The 20,547-nt window shown below is 33.6% G+C and overlaps 1 protein-coding gene across 2 annotated transcripts in view; it reads right to left on the bottom strand.

Moving 5' to 3' along the window:
• The window catches only part of LOC110542881 (probable ubiquitin carboxyl-terminal hydrolase FAF-X), a 126,152-nt gene that overhangs the window by 88,028 nt on the left and 17,577 nt on the right, over positions 1-20,547 (bottom strand). The window contains exons 8-12 of one of the 2 annotated variants that reach the window (XM_060376846.1): positions 18,756-18,871; positions 18,347-18,598; positions 17,731-17,854; positions 16,357-16,509; positions 5,361-5,465 (exon numbers count right to left, since the gene is read on the bottom strand). In XM_060376846.1, the coding sequence (XP_060232829.1) occupies positions 5,361-5,465; positions 16,357-16,509; positions 17,731-17,854; positions 18,347-18,598; positions 18,756-18,871 (750 nt within the window). The remainder of the gene's footprint in view (positions 1-5,360; positions 5,466-16,356; positions 16,510-17,730; positions 17,855-18,346; positions 18,599-18,755; positions 18,872-20,547) is intronic. The other variant, XM_060376845.1, reaches the window with a different exon arrangement.

Below are 20,547 nucleotides of genomic sequence, written 5' to 3'. Positions count from 1 at the left end.
TTACAAATAAACTATAGCTTCTACCTTTCCATGGGTTATGGACATCCAAACTCAGGTGTTTATACTTATGTATGTAGCTTTACACAAAGAGCCATCTCCCCAGCCTTGTGAAAATATGTAAAATGTGCCCTTCAGCTAGGTGATTGTGGATCGTACCTTAAATTCCAGCAATCAGGAGGCAGAAAGAGGAAGAGTTCTGTGAGTTTGAGGTAATTCTAATCTACAAAGTAAGTTTCAGGATACTCAGAAATACACAGTGAAACCCTCTCTCAATAAAACAAACAATAAAGTAAAATATGCTCTTCAAAAATTCTATCTTTTGTGCTTTCTTTATTCTTCATTTGCATCATTTCTTCATACTTCAAAATTTACACTTCTACAATAAAGTGTAAGTATCCTTACTCTGTATCTCAGGACTTTTTTGCTCTATACTTATAAACATCTTATTTAATTTGTTGTAGAGCCTGTTACATTAGTTTTATTTCCTCTACCCATGTGATAATGGGCTTGAAATCTCAAGGGAAGAATAATATTATAAAAAGATTCATCCTTCTCCACAAGAAACTCTCAATACTAGGAGATCAAAGAAAAAGTTCTTTAATTAGCAAGTAACTGTGGCTTCTATGTACTGCTATAAAAAGCCACAACCTGGTCCAAAATATCTTAGCTTATACAGAATTAGTCACAGCCACAATCTTGTCTATGTGTCCATGTAAGAGCAGCTTTTTCATTTCTGACGCCCAAAATATTTCCTGAAGTTTTGTAGAAGCTGAAATTGCAGGTTTCTAGTTTTAACAGTTCTATGTTTAGCAAACAAAATTTGGTGTTTGTTCTCTTTTTCATAAAAAGAGAGTCAAGCAAGTACATAAAAACAAAAGTCAGTTTTAGCTGTTCTCAGGTCAAGAGAAAAAATTCCTTATTCTGTTTTCTTATTCTTATGTCAATATCTTCAAAGTCCCTTTGTTTATATTAAAACTTGATATTTTCCTTTCAAAAAAAACTCAAAAAGAAAACCTTAAGATATAAGGTGAGTGAAACATAACACATCCAAATGATTCTAACTCCAGAATTACAGACAGATTCTTAAGAAAAGAAAATGGTTGATATACAGTGTTAGTATTTAGGCAGCCTGCTTCTGGGTTGCTTAAATTTTTGCTGTTTAACTTTTTGAGTTCTTTATATATTCTGGAGATTAGCCCTCTGTCCCTTTTCATGTCTCACTCTCCTTCTCGCTCTCTCTTCATCTCTATCTAATAAACCTCTTTCATATAAAATCTGCTGTGCTCATTAATCATTTCATTGGTCATAACATGCAGGACTAAGATTTTCAAGTCTATTTGGCAAATAAGGGCAAATTTCAAAGATGATAAAAAATGCAGGATACATTGTGTATACTGCACACACACACACATAGAGCCATTAAAGTGTAAAGCATCACAAATAGCTCTATCAAGCAGGAAAAGATAGAAGACAAGCTTAAGCAAACAATTCAAATATCAATAAAATCAATAAAAAGAAATGACAAGAAAAGGAATAAATATAGGAAAGGATCTTTACTCATGAAAAGGGAAATGGAGGGCAAAAATTCAAGTAACCCAGTTAATAAATGGAGTACAGGGCTACACAGAATTCTCAATAGATGAATCTCAAATGACAAAGAAACACTTAAAGAAATGCTGCATCCCTCGTCATCAAGGAAATGCAAATCAAAATGACCCTGAGATTTCACCTCACACCCATCAGAATGGCTAAGATGAATAACTCAAATGACAACACATGTTGGAGAGGTTGTGGAGAAAGGGGAACCTTCCTCCACTGCTAGTGGGAATGTAAACTTACACAACTACTTTGGAAACCAATCTGGCACTTTCACAGACAATCAGGAATTGTGCTTCCTCAAGGTCTAGCTATACCACTCCTAGGCATATATCCAAAAGATGCTGAAGTATACAACAAGGACATTTGTTCAACCATGTTCAAAGCAGCTTTATTAGTAATAACCAGAACCTGTAAACAACCCAGATGCCCCTCAGTCGAGGGATTGATATTGTGGTAATTTTACACAATATAGTAATTTTACACAATGGAATATTATTCAGCAATTAAAAACAAGGAAATCATGAAATTTGCAGGCACATGGTGGAAACTAGAAAAGATCACCCTGAGTGAGATATCCTAGAAGGAGAAAGACACACATGGTATATACTCATGCATAAGTGGATATTAGACTTATAATAATATAGGATAAACACACTAAAATCTGAACACCTAAAAAAGCTAATGAAGGAGAAGGAACTTGGGCAAGATGATCAACCTCATGCAGAAAGTCAAAGAGGACGGATGTCAGAAAAGGGAAAAAAAAGCCGACAGAGGGCTCTCCCCAGCAAGGTATGAAAGCAGATGCTGACACGCAGAGTCCAACTTTGGGCAGAGTGTGTGGAATCTTATTAAAGAAGGGGAGATAGAAAGACCTGGAGAGGAGAGGAGCTCCACAAGGAGAGCAACAGATCAAAAAATTTGGACACAGTCATCTTTTCTGAGCCTGATACTCCAATCAAGGACCATGCACGGAGATAACTTATAATCCCTAGAACTCCTGTACAGATACAGCCCATGGCAGCTCAGTCTTCAAGAGGGTTCCCTAGTAATGGAATCAGGAACTGTCTTTGACATGAACTCACAGGCTGTCTCTTTGATCACTTCCCCATGAGGGGGAAGCAGCCTTACCAGGCCACAGAGGAAGACAATGCAGCCAGTCCTATAGGCCCAGATGGAAGAGAAGGAGGATTTTCCCTATCAGTGGATTTGGGGAAGGGCATGGGAGGAGATGAGGGAGGGAGAGAGGAATTGAGATAGTATGAGGGAGGGGGCATACAGCGGTGATACAAACTGAATAAACTAATTTATAAAAATAAAAATAAATTTCTAAAAAAGTAAAAAAAGGGTATAAATGACTACATGAAAAGGAATAAATGACTATAAAAAGGAATAAATATGATTACAATTAACACTAATACATTTATACATGTCATAGAGAACAAACCCAAGAACAAATGAAGGGAGCTCTAATTAAAAATCAGAGGCATAAAAATATATACTCAGTAAAATCTTTTAAGTTTTTCATACCACAAGAAGAAATAAAGGTCAGAATGAACTTATATTTTCAAATATACACGATTAAACTCATCCCATCAATGTTTAAATTCCAAGAGCACAAACACAACAGTACAAAACCACACCATAACTAAATGCGTTATAAAATAGTTGGCAAGTATACTTGGTGAGTTAAGTTACTTGCCACCATGCCGGAGTTTGATCCTCAAGACCTACGTAACAGAAAAAAAGAGTACCTATTCCTGCAAGCTGTACTCTGACCTCTTTATATGTACATCATGGGACATGTGTTCCAACACAGACAATAATATTAAAAACAGTAAGAAAAAGGTATTAAGACATGTATAAAGGAAAACCAAACAGGTTAGCAGAAGACCTTAACAAAAACCTTAAAGCTGTGAAAACACAGAATATATTATAAGCCCTGAAAATGAATAATTTCCAACTAAAACAATTTATACAACACAGCTAATATTAAAATATTAGAGAAAACCAAGAAATAATACAATTCACAACCATCAAGTCAAAGAAGAAAACCATCTCAATCACAAGAAAACAAGAAAAAAGAAAATTCTTATTAAGAATCTAGAAATTTAAATAGGAGAGAAAGAAAACAAAAAATAATACTCATAAAATCAGGAAATCAAGTAACAAGATCATGGAAATCAACAACCTCCATCCCTATATAATGATCATAAACTATATCAAGATGAGAAACTGCAGAAATATGTACACATTTAACAATATATTCTTAAATGGTCATGTGGTCATTGAAAATGTTTTTTAAAAAACTCCTAGACTGATAATGAAAATGAAGATATACAAGATCCTCAGGCAAAGTAAAGATTGTTCTGAACAGGGAGTATATAGCTATGAGTGCTCATATTAAAAAATTAAAACTTAACTTCATGATGAACATGAAGGTATTACAGAAATAACAATAAACTCAAAATGATTTACAGAGAAACTGAAAAATATGTACAGCAAATAAAAAAAAAATTAGAAACGTATGGCCTAAACAGATTTATAATATCCAACAGTATGAAAAGATGGTACAAATACTTTCAAAGAAAAGCCACTCACTAAGACACTATCTAAGACAGCCACATCTTCTTAGAAAAAAATTAATGCCTAAATTTTGAAAATATTAATAAAGTAGAAGGGCAAGTTATATAGGATGACCCTAATATTACAAAGAGATAGATATAAGAGAATAATTACAAAAAATACCAATAATAATAAATTTTCTATTTTTTTTGTAATTAAATAATTATAGTTTAGTGTGCATGAGTTGCAGACCAAATTACACAACTTTGGAGAATACAATCCAGGCCAAAAAACAAACAAACAAACAAACAAAAAACAAAACAAAACAAAACAAAACAACAAAAAAACCCCCAGAATATTTCATTAAAAACATACTAGTATTTTTTTTACAAAACATGAACCAGGTTATCAGGTTGATTTTTTAGGGTATCACTTCTGCTCCCTCTCGGTTTTTCTACATGAGACAGATTCATTTAGGTATAAAATAGGTATAATACATTGATTTTTGCTATTATAATAAAAGTATCCCACAGTGTATGCAATTCCTTCTGCTAAAATGTTAAAACACATATTATGCTGAAATAGCCATATTTTTTTCTCTTGGAATAGCCACCAAACAGCATTTGGGACATATGATATAATTTTTCACATTTTAATAGAAAATCAAACAAATATTTTATTCCTTGGTTAGTACCTAGTAATGTTCTGTCCAAAAAGTTAAAATATTTTATAAAAATTTTGTAATGTTAAAGCGAATAACTAGAATATTAGTGCTATCACAGGGCTTTAACTGTTTACTACTACATTTGCCAACCAAATAAAAAGAAAAAGAATAGTATCCCGTAATATTTAAAATAGTGGCATTAACACCATTATTAAATACAGTCTTGGACTACATACAAAATAACAATTCTGTATGCCTTTACCATAACAGCTTGATATTTTCTCCTCACTATTCAACCCTTTCTTGTATATACACAGGTTATTTAATTCTGCATTGACCAAAATTTCCTAAAAACACTAATTTAAAAAACTTGATAGAGTAAAAATGGTTAAACTGATCAAGCATTTCAGAAATTATTATATAAAAGTTATAAGTAAAATTAATAACTAAGATATTGGCTAGTGATTTTTATCAAGGGCATGAAAGAAGCAAAGAAGACCTAATAACAGCAGTACTTTATTATTTGGACTCTTACCTTAAAGCAGTCAAAAAGGTGGTCAAGTTGTTCAGCAGAAAAATCCCAAGCCAATTTTGCTAGTAAGTCATGTACATTCTTCACAATGGCTTCATGTTTTCCAGCCTATTTTAAAAAAATAAAAAGAAAAGGAAAGAAAAATCAGTGTATTAAGATTGCAACAACAACCTGAGTGTAAAAACAGCTCTTAGCACAAAGCAACTAGAGCCACTTAATTTTGTTCTTTTAAAGAAATCAGAGAATTAATATAAAAACACTATCAATAAAATTAAGAAAAAATAATCTATAAAAAAATACTAAACTGTTTCAAAATTAAGACCCCAAATATTCAAAAAGGATTCAATTAAGATCAAGTAGGCTTAACCCAGAGATGCAGGAATGGTTTGCACATAAATTGGTAAATAAAATAACCATATAAACAAATGTAAAAGATAAAAACTCCCATGATTCTCTTACCAGATTAAGAAAAATGCTTTGACAAAATGCCTTTATAATAAAAGTCCTAGAGAAATTAGGGGTATCTCAACATAATAAAGACAGATAACATCAAGCCTATAGCCAACATATACTTAAACAGAGAAATTCCAAGTAATTTCAATACAAGATTGACCATACTTTTCTTACCTATACAGTATAGTACTTGAAGTCTTGGCTAGAGCAATAAGGCAGGTAAAGGAAATCAAGGGGACAAACTGGAAAGGGGGAAGTCAAAACAGCCTCATTTACAGATAGTATATGATCTGAGTTAACCCCCCTGAAAACAAATTGCACCAGAAAACCCCTACAGCTCATAAACAATTTCAGAAAAGTAGCTAGATACAAAATTAGCTAAAAATAAAAAATAAAAAAAAATAGTAGCCCCAATCTACAAATGTCCGTTTGAGAAAGAAAACAGGGAAATAAATTTTTGTCTACCCTCTAAAGTAGACAAAAATAATAGTAGGAGTGATCTCCTACTAAGCAAGTGAAATACCTGTATGACAAGAACATTAAGTCACTGAAGAAATAAATTTAAGAGTCAGAAAATACAAAGATATCCCAAGCTCATGGATTTGTAAAACTGGCCATCCTACTGAATGGCTGCATGTAGAATGCAAACAGATCCACACTTTTACCCAGCACAATATGAAATTCCAAATGGATTAGAGACCGCTATATAAAACCATATAGTCGGAAACTGATAGAAGAGAAAATGAGGAACAGCCTTGAACTCACTGACACAGAAAATGATGGCAAAGATCAAAAACACAAGAGAAATGGCTCATGCTGGCAAGAGTGTGGAGAAAGGGGAATACTCATCCACTGATTGTGGGAGGGCACACTTATAGAGCCACTATGAAAATTTGACATGACGGTCTTAGGGTTTTATTGCCATGATCACGCCATCTCTTATAAAGGCAAACATTTCACTGGGGCTGAATTACAATTTCAAAGATACAGTCCTTATCATCATGACAGAAAGCATTCAAGCAGACATGGTACTGGAGGAGGCTTATATCCTGATCTCAAAGCAGCCAAGAGACTAGGTATGTTTCACACTAGCATGGCTTGAACATTTAAGACCACAAAGTCCAGCCTACAGAGTGATACACTGGTTACCCCAACAAGGCCAAACCACCTTCTAAGACCACACCTTATGGGCCACACATTCAAACACTTGAGACCATGGGGACTATTCATATCAAACCACTACATTGCACTCCTTGGTTCCCATAGGCATAAAGCCATAACATAAGGCAAAAGACATTTAGCCCCCACAGTCTATTAGAGTCTTAACAATGTTTAAGTCTAAAGTTCAAAATCTCTTCTGAGATTTATGCAATCTCTTAACTATAAAATCAAAATGAAAATTCAGAACACATATTTACAATATACAATGCACAGGATACATCTCTATCCAAAACATAAGGGAAAGAGCATAACAAGGAAGTACTAGACCAAAGCAAAACTTCAAACTTTTTATCCCCATGCATGATGTCAAAAAGTTCTTCAGATCATCAACTCCTTTAAGCTTTATTGACTGCAACACACTTCTTTCTCTTCCTGTTAGCAGCTTTCTTCATCAGGTGTCCATGGCTCTGGTATTGGTAATCTCTTGAGGTCTCCAAAGCAAACCAGGCTTTACCTTCACAGCTTGATTCAATGACCTGTCTAGGCCTTCATGCAGGGATACCCCTGACAGATTCATGGGCTCACTGTTTTCTTTAGTCACTGATGGAAATTCTACCTTTGATAACTAAAGTTGGAACCACATGGACAAAAGCTGCCAAGTTTTCCTGCTTGCTGAGGGTAGCCTTTTGTTCTATAACATCTTCACCACCTTTCTACAATTTTCTTCCTTGCCTAAGCTTGGCTGTTCTGTAATTTGCTCTGTAGACCAGGTTGCCCTTGAACTCAGAGATCTTTATGCCTGTCTCCTAAGGGCTGGTAGTAATGGTGTATGCCATCAGCCTGAAATTAAGCATTTCTTTAATTCCTTTTCATTGTAGACCTTTATAAGTATAGCCACTATGCCTCAAGATCTGGACTAAAGGTCTGTGTCCATCCCACCCCAAGATATGAATTAAATACCTTTTTCTTCCAGCCTAAAAATCCAAATCAAAGGCATGCTGTTTTCCTGTCTCAGATAGGGATCACAAATGTGCCCTCCATTTCTGCATTGTAGTTCATTTCGATATAGTCGAGTTAACAAGTAAGAATAACACAACCAATGCCCTAACAACCTGACAATCATATCTCCTTATGTCCAAATAAAAAGAACAGGCAGTTCATAATGGTACCTAAAATGATAGAACAGCCCCCTTGTACAACCAAAATACATAAACAAAAAAATAACCAGGTCTCAAAATATGGAGCCAGGGTACCCATCTTCTATAACCAGGCAAGGTTCCCAGAGTTGAGGTTGGGACATTAACCCAGCCACAAAGCCTTTGACCTGCCTGCAAGATGTATTGAGGCAATGTTTGTATGAGTGGTCAATTAATGACTGGTCCAAACTTCATGCCAAAATGACCACAAGAGTTCACTCTTGAAACTGCCTGCATAGCCAGGAACAAGAGGCATGAGATCCTAGAGAACCAATATAGACCCAAATATAACCAACCAAAAAGGAAAAGAAAAGAAAAGAAAAGAAAAGAAAAGAAAAGAAAAGAGAAAGAAAAGAAAAGAAAAGAAAAGAAAAGAAAAGAAAAGAAAAGAAAAGAGAAAGAAAAGAAAAGAAAAGAAAAGAAAAGAAAAGAAAATGATTCTGCTGTACTCATAAATCAGTGTCTAACCCAACTGTTAGAGACAGTCATCCAGCAACTGATGGGAGCAGATACAGAAACCCACCTCAACCACTAGGCAAGGACAGAGGAGCCCTGCAAAAGAGGTTTGTAGGAAGTAGAGGGATCAAAGACACCACAGGAACACAGAATAAACTAAGCAGGGTCATAAGGGCTCACAAGGACTAAAGTGACAGGAACACTGTATGAGTCTGAAGTGAGGTCCTCTGCATATACATTATGATTCTATAAATTGGTATTCTTGTGGGATTTCTAACTGCGGGAATATACTTTTTTGATTCTTTGGCCCTTTTCTTCTTGGATTGCTTATCCATCTTTGATTTAAGGATTTGTCTTACACTTAGATTATGTTTGAAGGATTTCTCCAACACTGACAACATAATTAGTCACAAAGCAAGTCTCCACAGACACAAGAATATTGAAATAATTCCTTTTATCTTAGCTGAAAAAAACACCTTTGACAAAATCTAAATCTCCTTCATGTAAAAAGCTTGAGAGGGCTGGATTGGTAGCATGTCTTTAATCTCAGCAATTGGGAGTTAGAGGCAGGCATATTGATGTGAGTTTGAAGCCAACCTGATCTATAGGACAGCCAAAACTATACAAAGAAACCCTGTCTCAAAAACCAAAAAGAAAAAAAGAAAAAGCATCTTGGAGAGATCAGGGATAAATACAAAGCACATACCTAAATGAAATTAAAGCAATATACAAGGCAATAGCAATTCCACTAAAATCAGCAATAAGACAAACCTCTCAACTCTCTCCATATCTATTCAACAAAGTACTTGAGGCCCAGCTAGAAGAATAGGAAAAAAGGAAGATCAAAGATATACAAATTGGAAAGGAAAAAGTTAAGAAGTATGACTCTTTGCAGATTATATGATAGTATACATAAGTGACCCCAAAAATTCTATCAGAGAGCTCCTACAGCTGATAACTATCTTTAGCAAAGTAGCTACTTAAAAAAAAATTGTAGCCTTCCTTTAAACAGCTATAAACAAGCTAAGAAAGAAATTAGGGAAACAACAAACTTCACAGTAGCTACAAAAAAATACAAAATATCCTGATGCAACTCTAACCAAGCAAGTGAAAGACCTGTATGACAAAAACCTTTGAGTCTTGAATAAAGAAATTTAAGATGTCAGAAGATAAAGATCTCCCATGCTCATGAGTCTATGGATTAACATGATAAAACTGACCACCTTACTCAACTACATTTGCAAAAACAAAAATCTCAGTTTAGTTAAAACAATCTTGTATAATAAAAGAACATGTAGAGGTATCACCTCCCTGATTTCAAATGTACAGAAAAATTGTGCTAAATGATATTTAATCTTACTGTGTACACCAAGCTTGTAAATTTTAAAATCTTGTAAATTTTAAAATCCATACCCTCCTAATAAATCTCCCGCAGAGATTATCGGTTGCCTCCTGCTTCTTTATGATTTTTAATAGGATACAAGGGATATGTGGGGGGGGGGCTTCAACCATGATGTAAAGTGAATAAGTTAATTTTTAAGAACCCTGCCAGGGTTCCCATAATTGTTCCTCGCTGGCAGCTTCAGCAACTCTTCTGAAACCATCTTCATTCCTTTGTGTTTTTATGGTGATGCACAGAACCACTCTACAAGAGACCCTACAACTGCCATTCTTGTGTGGTGTTGGAAGATCTTGCTGCTCAAGGTTGCTGCCTACAATACTGAATAGCTATGAACTTAGCACAAGACTTTCCCAAGCAGGACTTCCTATTCTCTGCCTGTCCTTATTTGTAAGATGTCCCTGAGCTAGCAACCTCTCACATAGTTCCCTGCAGAATGCCCCCACCATATGATAATTAGGCAGTGTGCCCCTTCAGAAGTTTAGGGCCATGCTATCTACTGCAACTGAAGTATATTGTGAGCACCTACCTATCAGGTTACCTTCTGGCAGCTTACCTGCTTGTATATGTTCCTCTTTCTCCTGAACTAAAGTTGTGCTGTTGGCCTTTCAGCCCTGCATATCACCTCTGCCCTTCCTGCAGTCATGGGCTGGAACAGTTTACCTGTGACCTCCTTCTCCTCCATTCTAGTCTCTGCGGAATACTTTTTCTTTTTTTTAATTTTCTAATACTTTTTATTTAGTAGTTTCTATTTATGGTTTAGAATCAAAACCAGGGCCTCACACATTCCTATTTTAAGGAATGTTTGTTATGATGCTGCAATCTCAATCACAATACAAACATAACTTTTTTTTTATTTCAGCTCAAAGTATTTCATTTAACTATTTCTTTATTATTATTCATTACAATTTATTCACTTTGTATCCCAGCTGTAGCTTCCTCTCTCTTTTTTCCCTATGCCTTCCCCTAGTCCACTGATAAGGGAGGTCCTCCTCCCTTTCCACCTGAACCTAGCCTATCCATTCTCATGAGGACTGGCTGCATTGTCTTCCTCTGTAACCTGGCCAAGGCTGCACCCCTCAGGGGCGAGGCAGTTCAAGAGCCAGCCACTGAGTTCATGCCAGAGAGAGGCCCTGTTCCTCTAACTCTTCAACACCTGCTGCTACTTGCCTGTCTTGGCCCTTCCTCCTTGACCACTACCATCTCCTTTATACTCAGTGATATCCTTAACAATAATGCCAATTTTACCTCTGACCCCAAGACTTGCTTGAAAGAGCTCCAGAGTCAAACACCTTTGCCAGTCTACTAGACTATCACCAAGCCCAACCACGAAAGCAATTAAGGAACAGCCGGGAGTCTGAATACAAAACACCCATCAGTACTTAACAACTGAATTCTAAAACAGAGCTACTAACACAAGACTGAGAACCAGGAATCTTTCTTCTGATCAATCATTTGTCAGAGTGAAGCAACAGAAACTAAACAGAACATCAACCTAATGGTAACACAAAAACAGCATATCACACCATAAACGCAAAATCAGCATAAACTCTCAGAAGACAGTAACACTACTGTTATTAGGCCCTTAAAAAAAAAAAAAAGAAAAAGAAAAAGAAAAAGAAAACAATTTACTGGAAGCACACATCAAAGACAAAAATAGCAATTGTAAATGTTCGAAAATTTTAAATATTAATAAATACCTCAAAAAGGTTGAAAACAAAGTTGAATAAAATAGTAACAATTTGAAAGTATAGCTTATGAAAAAATAATTGCTAAGGAAAAATAACTGCAAAATGAAATAAAACACAAGATGAAAAACTTAGACTGTAAAATCAGCCTCAACACCAGACTAAAAGAAATGGAAAACTTTCACGTCTTTAACACAGGAAGAAGTAGATACTCTATCAAGGAAAAAATTAAATCTAAAATAATTCAGCAAAAACCATGCAGAAAATTTATCCTGAAGGTCAAACCTATGAATGACAGATTCAGAGAAAGGAGAATAAACTCAGGTCAAAAGACAAAATATTTTTAACAACATGAGCCACCAAGTGGTTGCTGGGATCTGAACTCATGACCTTTGGAAGAACAGCCATATTTTTAACAACATAAAAGAAAATCTTCTCAATGTAAAGAAACAGATATCGTCAAGGCTTAAGAGGCATATAGAATGCCAAATAGACAATACACATCTCAACTGAAACACAAAAGGGACAGCACAACAACAAAAGGTACTAAAAGCTATAGGGAAACAAAAGTCACACACAACAGAAGCCATAACACCTGAAATTTTAATGGATACTCTAAAAGACAGAGGAGTTGAGAAGGTACTCTCTAGGATCTGAGATATCACAGATGACAGTCCAAACTATTATACACAGCAAAACAACTATTCATAATCAATGGAGAAAGAAAACATTTTTTGATAAAAACACATTTAACTAATTTCTGTCTATAATCCACCTCTTAGAAGGTATTAGTTAGAAACTTTCAGTCTGAAGAAATGATTGCCTAGACCCCAAAGGAATAAATGACCCTAAAACTGTTCTAGTCAAAAGAGGAATGAGGGAAAACCCAGACAAAAACTAAGTAACAGGTAGAAACACTGTTCAATAATAATTCCCAATATCAATGGTCTCAATTATATAATAAAAATAAATGGAAGAACAGACTAGATTAGCAGATGAGACAAATCCTTCTGTTATATCTAAGAAGCACAACTTATCATCACAGAGAGACATTACTTCAGGGCAAAAAGATGGAAAGTATTCCAAACAAATAGATCCATACAGTAAGCAGGTATGTAGTTTTGATTTTGACAAAATCAAAAGATAGGGAAGGAAACTACATACACACATATATCATGAGGTTATTACAACTCTAAACATTTATGTATAACACAAGGGAACCAAACAATGATAGTGAGTGATCTCAATAACCCATTCATGACAGTTGGCAGGATAGCCAAACAAAAATGAACAGAGAAATACTTGAGTTAGTGTCATAAATAAAATGAACCTAGAAAATACTCTTACAAAAGTAAATTTTTACAGAACTTTCAAAAAGATTGACCACATTTTGTGACACAAAAGAGGTCTTAAAAATATAAGAAAGCTAAAGTAACACTTTGAATACCCTGTGACCACCATTGATTAAAACTGGAAATAAACAACAATATAAATGGCAGAAAGCATGCTAAACAATTCACCACTGGATCAAAACTGGGCCAACGCAGAAAACAAGAAGAAAATGAAAAACTTTTAGAACTGAATAAAAAACTGAAAACACCATATACCCAAACCTTCGGAAAAAATAAAAGCAATTCTAAATAGCAAATTCATAGCACCAAGTTTCTATGTTTAAAAATAAAAAACAAACAAAAAGCTGATAACATCTCAAATTAATAAGGTAATAATATACTTGATATCTCTAGAAAACGAAGAAACAACACCCAAAAAGAGAAAACAAAAAGATTAAATATCTGATTCCAGGATTTAAAAGAAACGACCAAAAATAAACATAAGATAGTTCTTTGCATTAATCAATGAAATTGATATATCTTTAGCTAAATTAATAGATGAATAAATTAGTAAAACAAAAATAAAAACAAAATTATTGTAACAGGCAATGAGAAAAATGAGAAGACCATGAGGACATATTTTAAACATCCACATTCCACCAAAATAAAAAACCTAGAAGTAGATATATTTTATATTACTTGAACTAGGCACAAGTGCAATTTCTGAGAGCAATTAATAATCAAGACCTAATAGTGAAGCTAAAAAGTCCCTGAATAGCAAAAGACACTATCTTTTGAGCCAAGTAGCAATATAAAGAATGTGAACAAATCTCTACCAAATTATACACAGGATTTATGTAGGTATACAAAGAATTCAAAGAATGAATCATCAAAAACATAATCCAATTAAAAACAATATAGAACTAACGAGGAGACATTTTTTTGTTGAGAAACACTTTAAAAAGTGCTGAATAAGGAAATGTAGTTTAAAACTACCTCGAGGTTTCATTTTTACTTCAGTAAGAATGGCCAAGATTAGCAAAGAAAATGAGCATAATGTAGGAACTCTTAGTCATTTCTGGTGAAAGTGCAATGTGCCCAGCCACTATGGATATCAGTGTGCTTCTCACAAACTTAAAAATAAATCTACCACACAATTGAGCTATATCACTTTGGGAAATATATAGATATTCTTGCTCACCCATGATCATTGCTCTTTTATTAAAACTAGCCAGAACTAGGAAAACAACCTAGATGTCCATCTACCGATAGATGAAATATTAGTTGTTTAAAAAAAGAATTAAAAATTTAAATGTAATTGTCTGCAACTATAAACAACTATCCTGTCAGTAACCAAAACTGACAAATACTTTGTTTTCTCTTATATGTAGTTGGATTTTAAGCTTTAGATAAAAATTCAGGTTACGTACATTCTCAAAAACCAGGATTAAGCATAAAGAAGTAAAGGGGAAGCTAGAACAGGAGTAAATGGGAATAGGGATAAAGGAAAAGAATAAAAGAAAAGAGGGATAACTAATAGTAAAGGTCATTTGAAAAACTATATGGAAACCCACTACTGTAAGTGTCCCCAGTCACACACGCACAATGGAAACTAAATGGAGTTAACATGTAATATAAGAGAGTCTCCAAATATAACTATATATCAGGAATATTTTACATCTTATTTCCAAAGAAATTCCAAAGATTATCCACCTCCAAAAAACAAAACAAAACAAAACAACAAAAACAAAAAAGCCACTGGGGCTTTTGCCAATGCTATTGGTTACCATCCCATCAACTGAGAGTAGAGCACTAGTGAAGATGCAACTTATTTATGTCGTGGAACTTGAGAAATTGATCTCATGCCCAATTCATTCCTACTGACTAATGTTCATCATGCTTCCAGGTACTATACTCACTACCAGAGAATAAAAGTAGCCATATATATTACCCAGTTGTAAACTCTTAAAAACTATGACAGTAATTTGGCTGTAAGGCATACTAGTAAAATATTGAAAGAAATGTTATAGGAATTCTTGCGTTTTGATTAGAATTAATGCTCACTTAATGATATGGAACAAATACCTAGCAGTAGTACAGGGCCAAGAATGTAAACCTTGATAGATCACATACCATAGAGGAAAATCTAGTCCTATTCTTTTGCTAAATGAACCTAGCAATGAAATTACTACTACTGACATATTGGTATTCCCATTTATTAGTGTATCACTCAACCCTTTACCAAAATTACTTTAATTAATAGCAATCTACTACTGGACAATGTCAGAATCAGGGACTTTGAAACACTAAATGGGATGTCTTTATCTAGTCCCTCCTTTCCAGGATCAGAGATCCCTACTAAAGGATGCAGAAGGATTTTAAAATGGTGGTAGGTGACTCAAAGGAAATACTATCTTTAGACGTAAGGGCTACCACATGTATGAATAGAGATTGTCTAACACATTTAAGACCAACACAAGTCCAAGCCAGACAAAATCACAACACAGAGCAAAGTGGGCACAAAGTCCTATCTATAACCAAAAAGATATTTGCAACTGATATTTATTTGCTGGGAGTGAGAAAAAAGCAATCACCTCAAACGTAACTGAAGTAAAGTGATAGACTATCACCACACTCTACACCTAGGTGAGGATTATCTGACAAACACAAAATTGATACAATTCTTGTGTGTGATGTTTAAATTTTTTTCTCTATCAGTTTTGTTTGCTTACACTTTTTTTCCCAAGACAATATGAAGTTGTATGGAGAAAAATATAGAAGGAATTAGGCCAAAGGAAAGAAATTGTCTAAAAGATAACATACGAAGAAATTTTTAACCAAATAATGAAAAAGAAACCCTACAGTTTTGTAAGTTAGACATAACAGAGTAACAGTACCCATGCCATGATTGAATAAACTTTCAATAAAAAATTACACATTATTTTCTAAGACTATTTATTATTATGAAAAGTTACAACCTACCATAATGATTGTAAGTTTTTATGAGTAATGCAGTAATAACTTTTCTCTAAGTTTCGCTTTCTTTTTAAGTTGTATAAAAAGAAAAAAGATCTACAATTACTAAATTCTTTAAACTTCTTCAGTAACTATTCCTTCAATAGCTGTTTTACTAGATGGCTTTATAAACTTTATTACATAAATATGTGGACATTTTCATTCTTAAAAACCGCTTGACCAAATAACTGTATATATAAATAGCTTACTGAAATTCTAGTAATACAAATCTACTTTTCAAGTCATTACATAAAAACTGTAATTTCAATAACTTTTTACTATCTTAAGAAAATTTCTTACCTGTGCTGCCCAGATATTATTAAGATCCTGTAAAGTAAGAGCCTTTTCTTTAATTACAAAACGAAGAATCTTCTCTAGCTTTTCCACATACTGTGGTTGATGAAGACTATCTTGTAAGACTACGGATAAGATATTGTTTTCCTGTATCCACTCCTAAATTTAACATAGCATAAATATTTGTTTAACTGTAGAAATTGAAAAATTTTCCAAAAAGCAGAATTTAAAATAGTTTATACTTATAAATAACATGGGTGAAATAAATCAGTTTTAATTCACTTATTAAATACTGCAACAAATAATTTTATAAAATTAAATTCTGCATTTAAAATGCACCTACTAACAAAGTAACACAACTAATGCTTTAGTGTGTAATTATGAATTGCATGGAATTTAATTCTGATATGTAGAGAAACTCCCCATGTATGTGTTAGAGTATCATAAACATTAGTTATAAGAACTTTTGTATTTGTTTTATGTATTTATATATTCAAAGTATCTCAATATGTCACAATGATTTATAATTTTAGAAATACTTCCTCTTTTAAATCGGTTGAAAACAATAATTTAGTTTGTGGACACTATGGTGTGACTCCATGTGATATGCTACAAAGTACTACATGTAAAGGTAAAATTAGAGCTTTAATATTTAGTCAATGTCTTAAATATGTTCTATCTTCACAACAGTAAAAAAAAAAAGCCTCAAATTTTTGCCATATTATGATAATTCAGAATCTTATAAGGCAGTGACTATTTCTCACAAATATGTATACACAATATTTGCATAAGATATATCAATATTTTTTATTGCAATTCACTTCAAAATCTCAGAGTAGTGATTCCACTGAAATCTGACTCATACATTTAAAAAGATGACCTATTTAAAGAAATTCTGTTTACAAAACACACAGTAAGTTGCTTAAGATTGCTTACCAATTTCTTGCTTCTAATCATTTCAAAAAGTGTAGCACTCTTTTTATTTTATTGTATATATACAGGTGTATTATCTTATATATCTGTGCACCACTTTTGTGTCTGATGTCCATGGTTGACAAGAGGGGGTGTGCAATCCCCTGAAACTACAATTACAGTTCTTTGTGGTAGGTGGAAACCAAAATGTTCTGGAAGCAGAGTAAGTGTGTTCTTTACCAGTAAGTTATCCCTCCAGGCCTCATTATTTTTGTTCCTGTTTTCTCTTGTTCTACCACATAAATAACTCATACTTATAGTATTAGTTATACTTATTGCCAAGTTTAGTCATTAGGTTCCAGATGCTCAAGAACAGACTGAGTCTTATGCCTGTCCCCAAAACTTCCACCCCCTATATACATTAAAAATATAAACATATTTTGATTTTGTTTTAAAAAAGGAGCTTACAGCCATTTGCTCAGCGGTTAGCCACTCTTCCTCAGAATTACCATAATATGACACACTTGATAGCACCTTGTTAATTTCATTAAGTGCATTCATCTTTCCATTAAAAGAAGAAATCTGCAGCAATCTACATTAAAAAAAGAAATCAATAATAATTCTTAATCATTCACATTAATAGCAGATCCTGGCAATAAGTGCCTAACCAACCCACACAACCCAAGTCAGAAGACTATAGCAGAACTATCACAAAATAAAAGCCTGGGCTTTTATTTTATTTACAAAGTGACTTCTTAACCAGCCTAGAGTCTGTACAAGGCCCCCAGACAAGCAAACAAAAAACCTAAGTATACTCTGATAGAAACAAAACATTTTTTTTTTCTTTTGGTTTTTCAAGACAATGTTTCTCTGGGTAAGCCTTGGCTGTCCTGGACTCGCTATGTAGACCAGACTGGTTTCAAACACACAGAGATTCTCCTGCCTCGGCTTCCCTGAGTGCTGAGATTACCTGGGCACCAAGTTACAAAATAAAATAAAAATGCCTGCCCATTGTACAAATCTCTAAGTTCAATATGTAGTCCCAAAACAAACACAACCCCACAGCTGGCAGAAAATACCTTACCTGAGTATCATTTTTAACCTAAATATTTCTAAATTTTTAATAGTTTCTTCTTGTCCCGGAATTCTTGAAGCTAATTTTTTTAGAAATTTAATAATCACTGAAATGGCATCATTTTTCACTTCAGTCTTTGCTTCCCTTCTCAGTTCTTCATTTGTTAATTTTTGTATTAACTGTGGAACTATTTCTATAACTGGAATAAAGTACTTTCTTAATGTATATTGAGTGAGAAACTCATAGCACTGTCCAAATGGCCTGAAAATAGAAAACATAAGAAAACTTCAATAGTGAAAGTTTTTTCTTCTGTAGTTAAGTTCTCAAAATAGTTGGAACACTAACAGACAAATCACGATACATTGAGAATACGAGTAATTTGTATATTGTAGTGAAAATACCTTAAAATATAACTTACTTAATAAGAGCTGCAATTATGTGAATATTTAATGTTGATCCACTAATGAAACAATCAAGCAAAATCTGGAAACCATTCAGTGTGCCAAATGTGTTAATGAGATCCACTAACCAACCCTGTAAGTGAAGGATAGAGTTAATTCCTTCCTTTAAAAAGTCACTATCTAAAATTTGTTTTAAAACAGACAATAAAATGCAATTATATACAACCAAAACAACTGTTATAAAATCACATTGATTGATTGATTGATTGGATTTATGAAAATAAAGTGTTTAATTTTCATGTTTGTTTTTTTTTTTTTGCTCAGAGACAAGTATTTGTTGAAACCTTATTTATTTTATGAATACAGGATAGGCTTTGGTTATATAAATTTAAATTATTTAGAGTTAATATAAATTTCTAAATTTAAGATCTAATGTTTTAAAATAAAATATTAGAAAAAACTGTCTTTTTTCTAAAAACCATTTTTAGGAGAAATTAGAAAAAGTAAAAGTGATAGAAGAGATGAATATGAAGGAGAAACATTTTCTGCATTTAATTACAAAATGGACTACAGAAAAAGTTGTTCAGGCAGCAAAATGCTTGACAGCCAAGTAGGAAATCCCATTTGAACTTCAGCGCTGTTGAAAAAAAGCTCAGTGTGGCTCCAAGTGACTACTCAGCAATGATGAAAAAGGATAGGAGGATCCAATCTTAGGGCTTGATGGTCACCCTGTAAAGCCAAAATCAGTGACTTCCAGGTTCAATTAAGAGCTCTCGTATCTCATATCTCATAATGTATAATACAGTGCAACTGAAAAAGACACCTAAAGTTGACCTTTAGCCTTACTGAACAAGCACATATACACAACAACCCCACCATGCCCACACATACCAGAACAAACAAAGAAAAAAAACCTAAGACATTAAATAATGCTTAGTAAAAGCTGAAGGAATCAGTATAAGCCAATTTTAAGATAAATGACACTATACGTGAACTCATGAGACATTCACAACATTCACAACATGACTGATACATTTTCCCTGTCACACTACCATGGGACAGTGCACTGAAAGATGATAGTTTAAGGCTAGCCTCGTCTATACAGTAAATTTTAGGACAGCAAGCTACACACACACACACGCATACACACACACACACCACACACACACACACAGAAACCTGTCTCAAAAAAAAAGAAATCTACAGAAAAAAACTAACATAATTATAAATAAAACAGAAATTAAATTACACATCTGAAATAGAAACTAAAAAAATAGAAATTAGGATATTTGAAATAAGTATCAAAACATGAAATATAAAATAAAGTCTAGAATTACAAAGACATAAAAGAAAAAACAGCAACTCAACCACACACTTCTTTTCTTCTATAGTGCTAATGTTTTGATTTGACTTTGGGCATGTTAGAAAGGCATTAAACCAGATGAACTACATATATCCCAGGACAACAATATGAACAAAAGAGAAAACCAAACACAAACCTACAAGAAAAATACATAACAAAATATATGTATAAAATAGAGACTAATATATATAATAAACAATATAAAAAGCATCAGACAAAATGTTAATAAAGCCAAATCTGACTCTGCGTGTTAAAAAAAACCTGAAGTTTATAAACCAACAAATTTAATAAACTGGATAAAAGAATGAACCTCTATACAAACTTTCCTAGGAAAAATTATAGATTTATAATAATTGAGAACTATTGACAACTAGGTATATCTTGAAACTGTCTGTAATCCCACCACTTACGAAGACAATTAGAGAATCAAGACCATCGGTTGTGAT

This window comes from Meriones unguiculatus (genome assembly GCF_030254825.1).
Source record: "Meriones unguiculatus strain TT.TT164.6M chromosome Y unlocalized genomic scaffold, Bangor_MerUng_6.1 ChrY_unordered_Scaffold_35, whole genome shotgun sequence".
NCBI classification, from domain to species: Eukaryota; Metazoa; Chordata; class Mammalia; order Rodentia; family Muridae; genus Meriones; species Meriones unguiculatus.
This window is presented reverse-complemented; position numbering and strand designations above follow the sequence as displayed.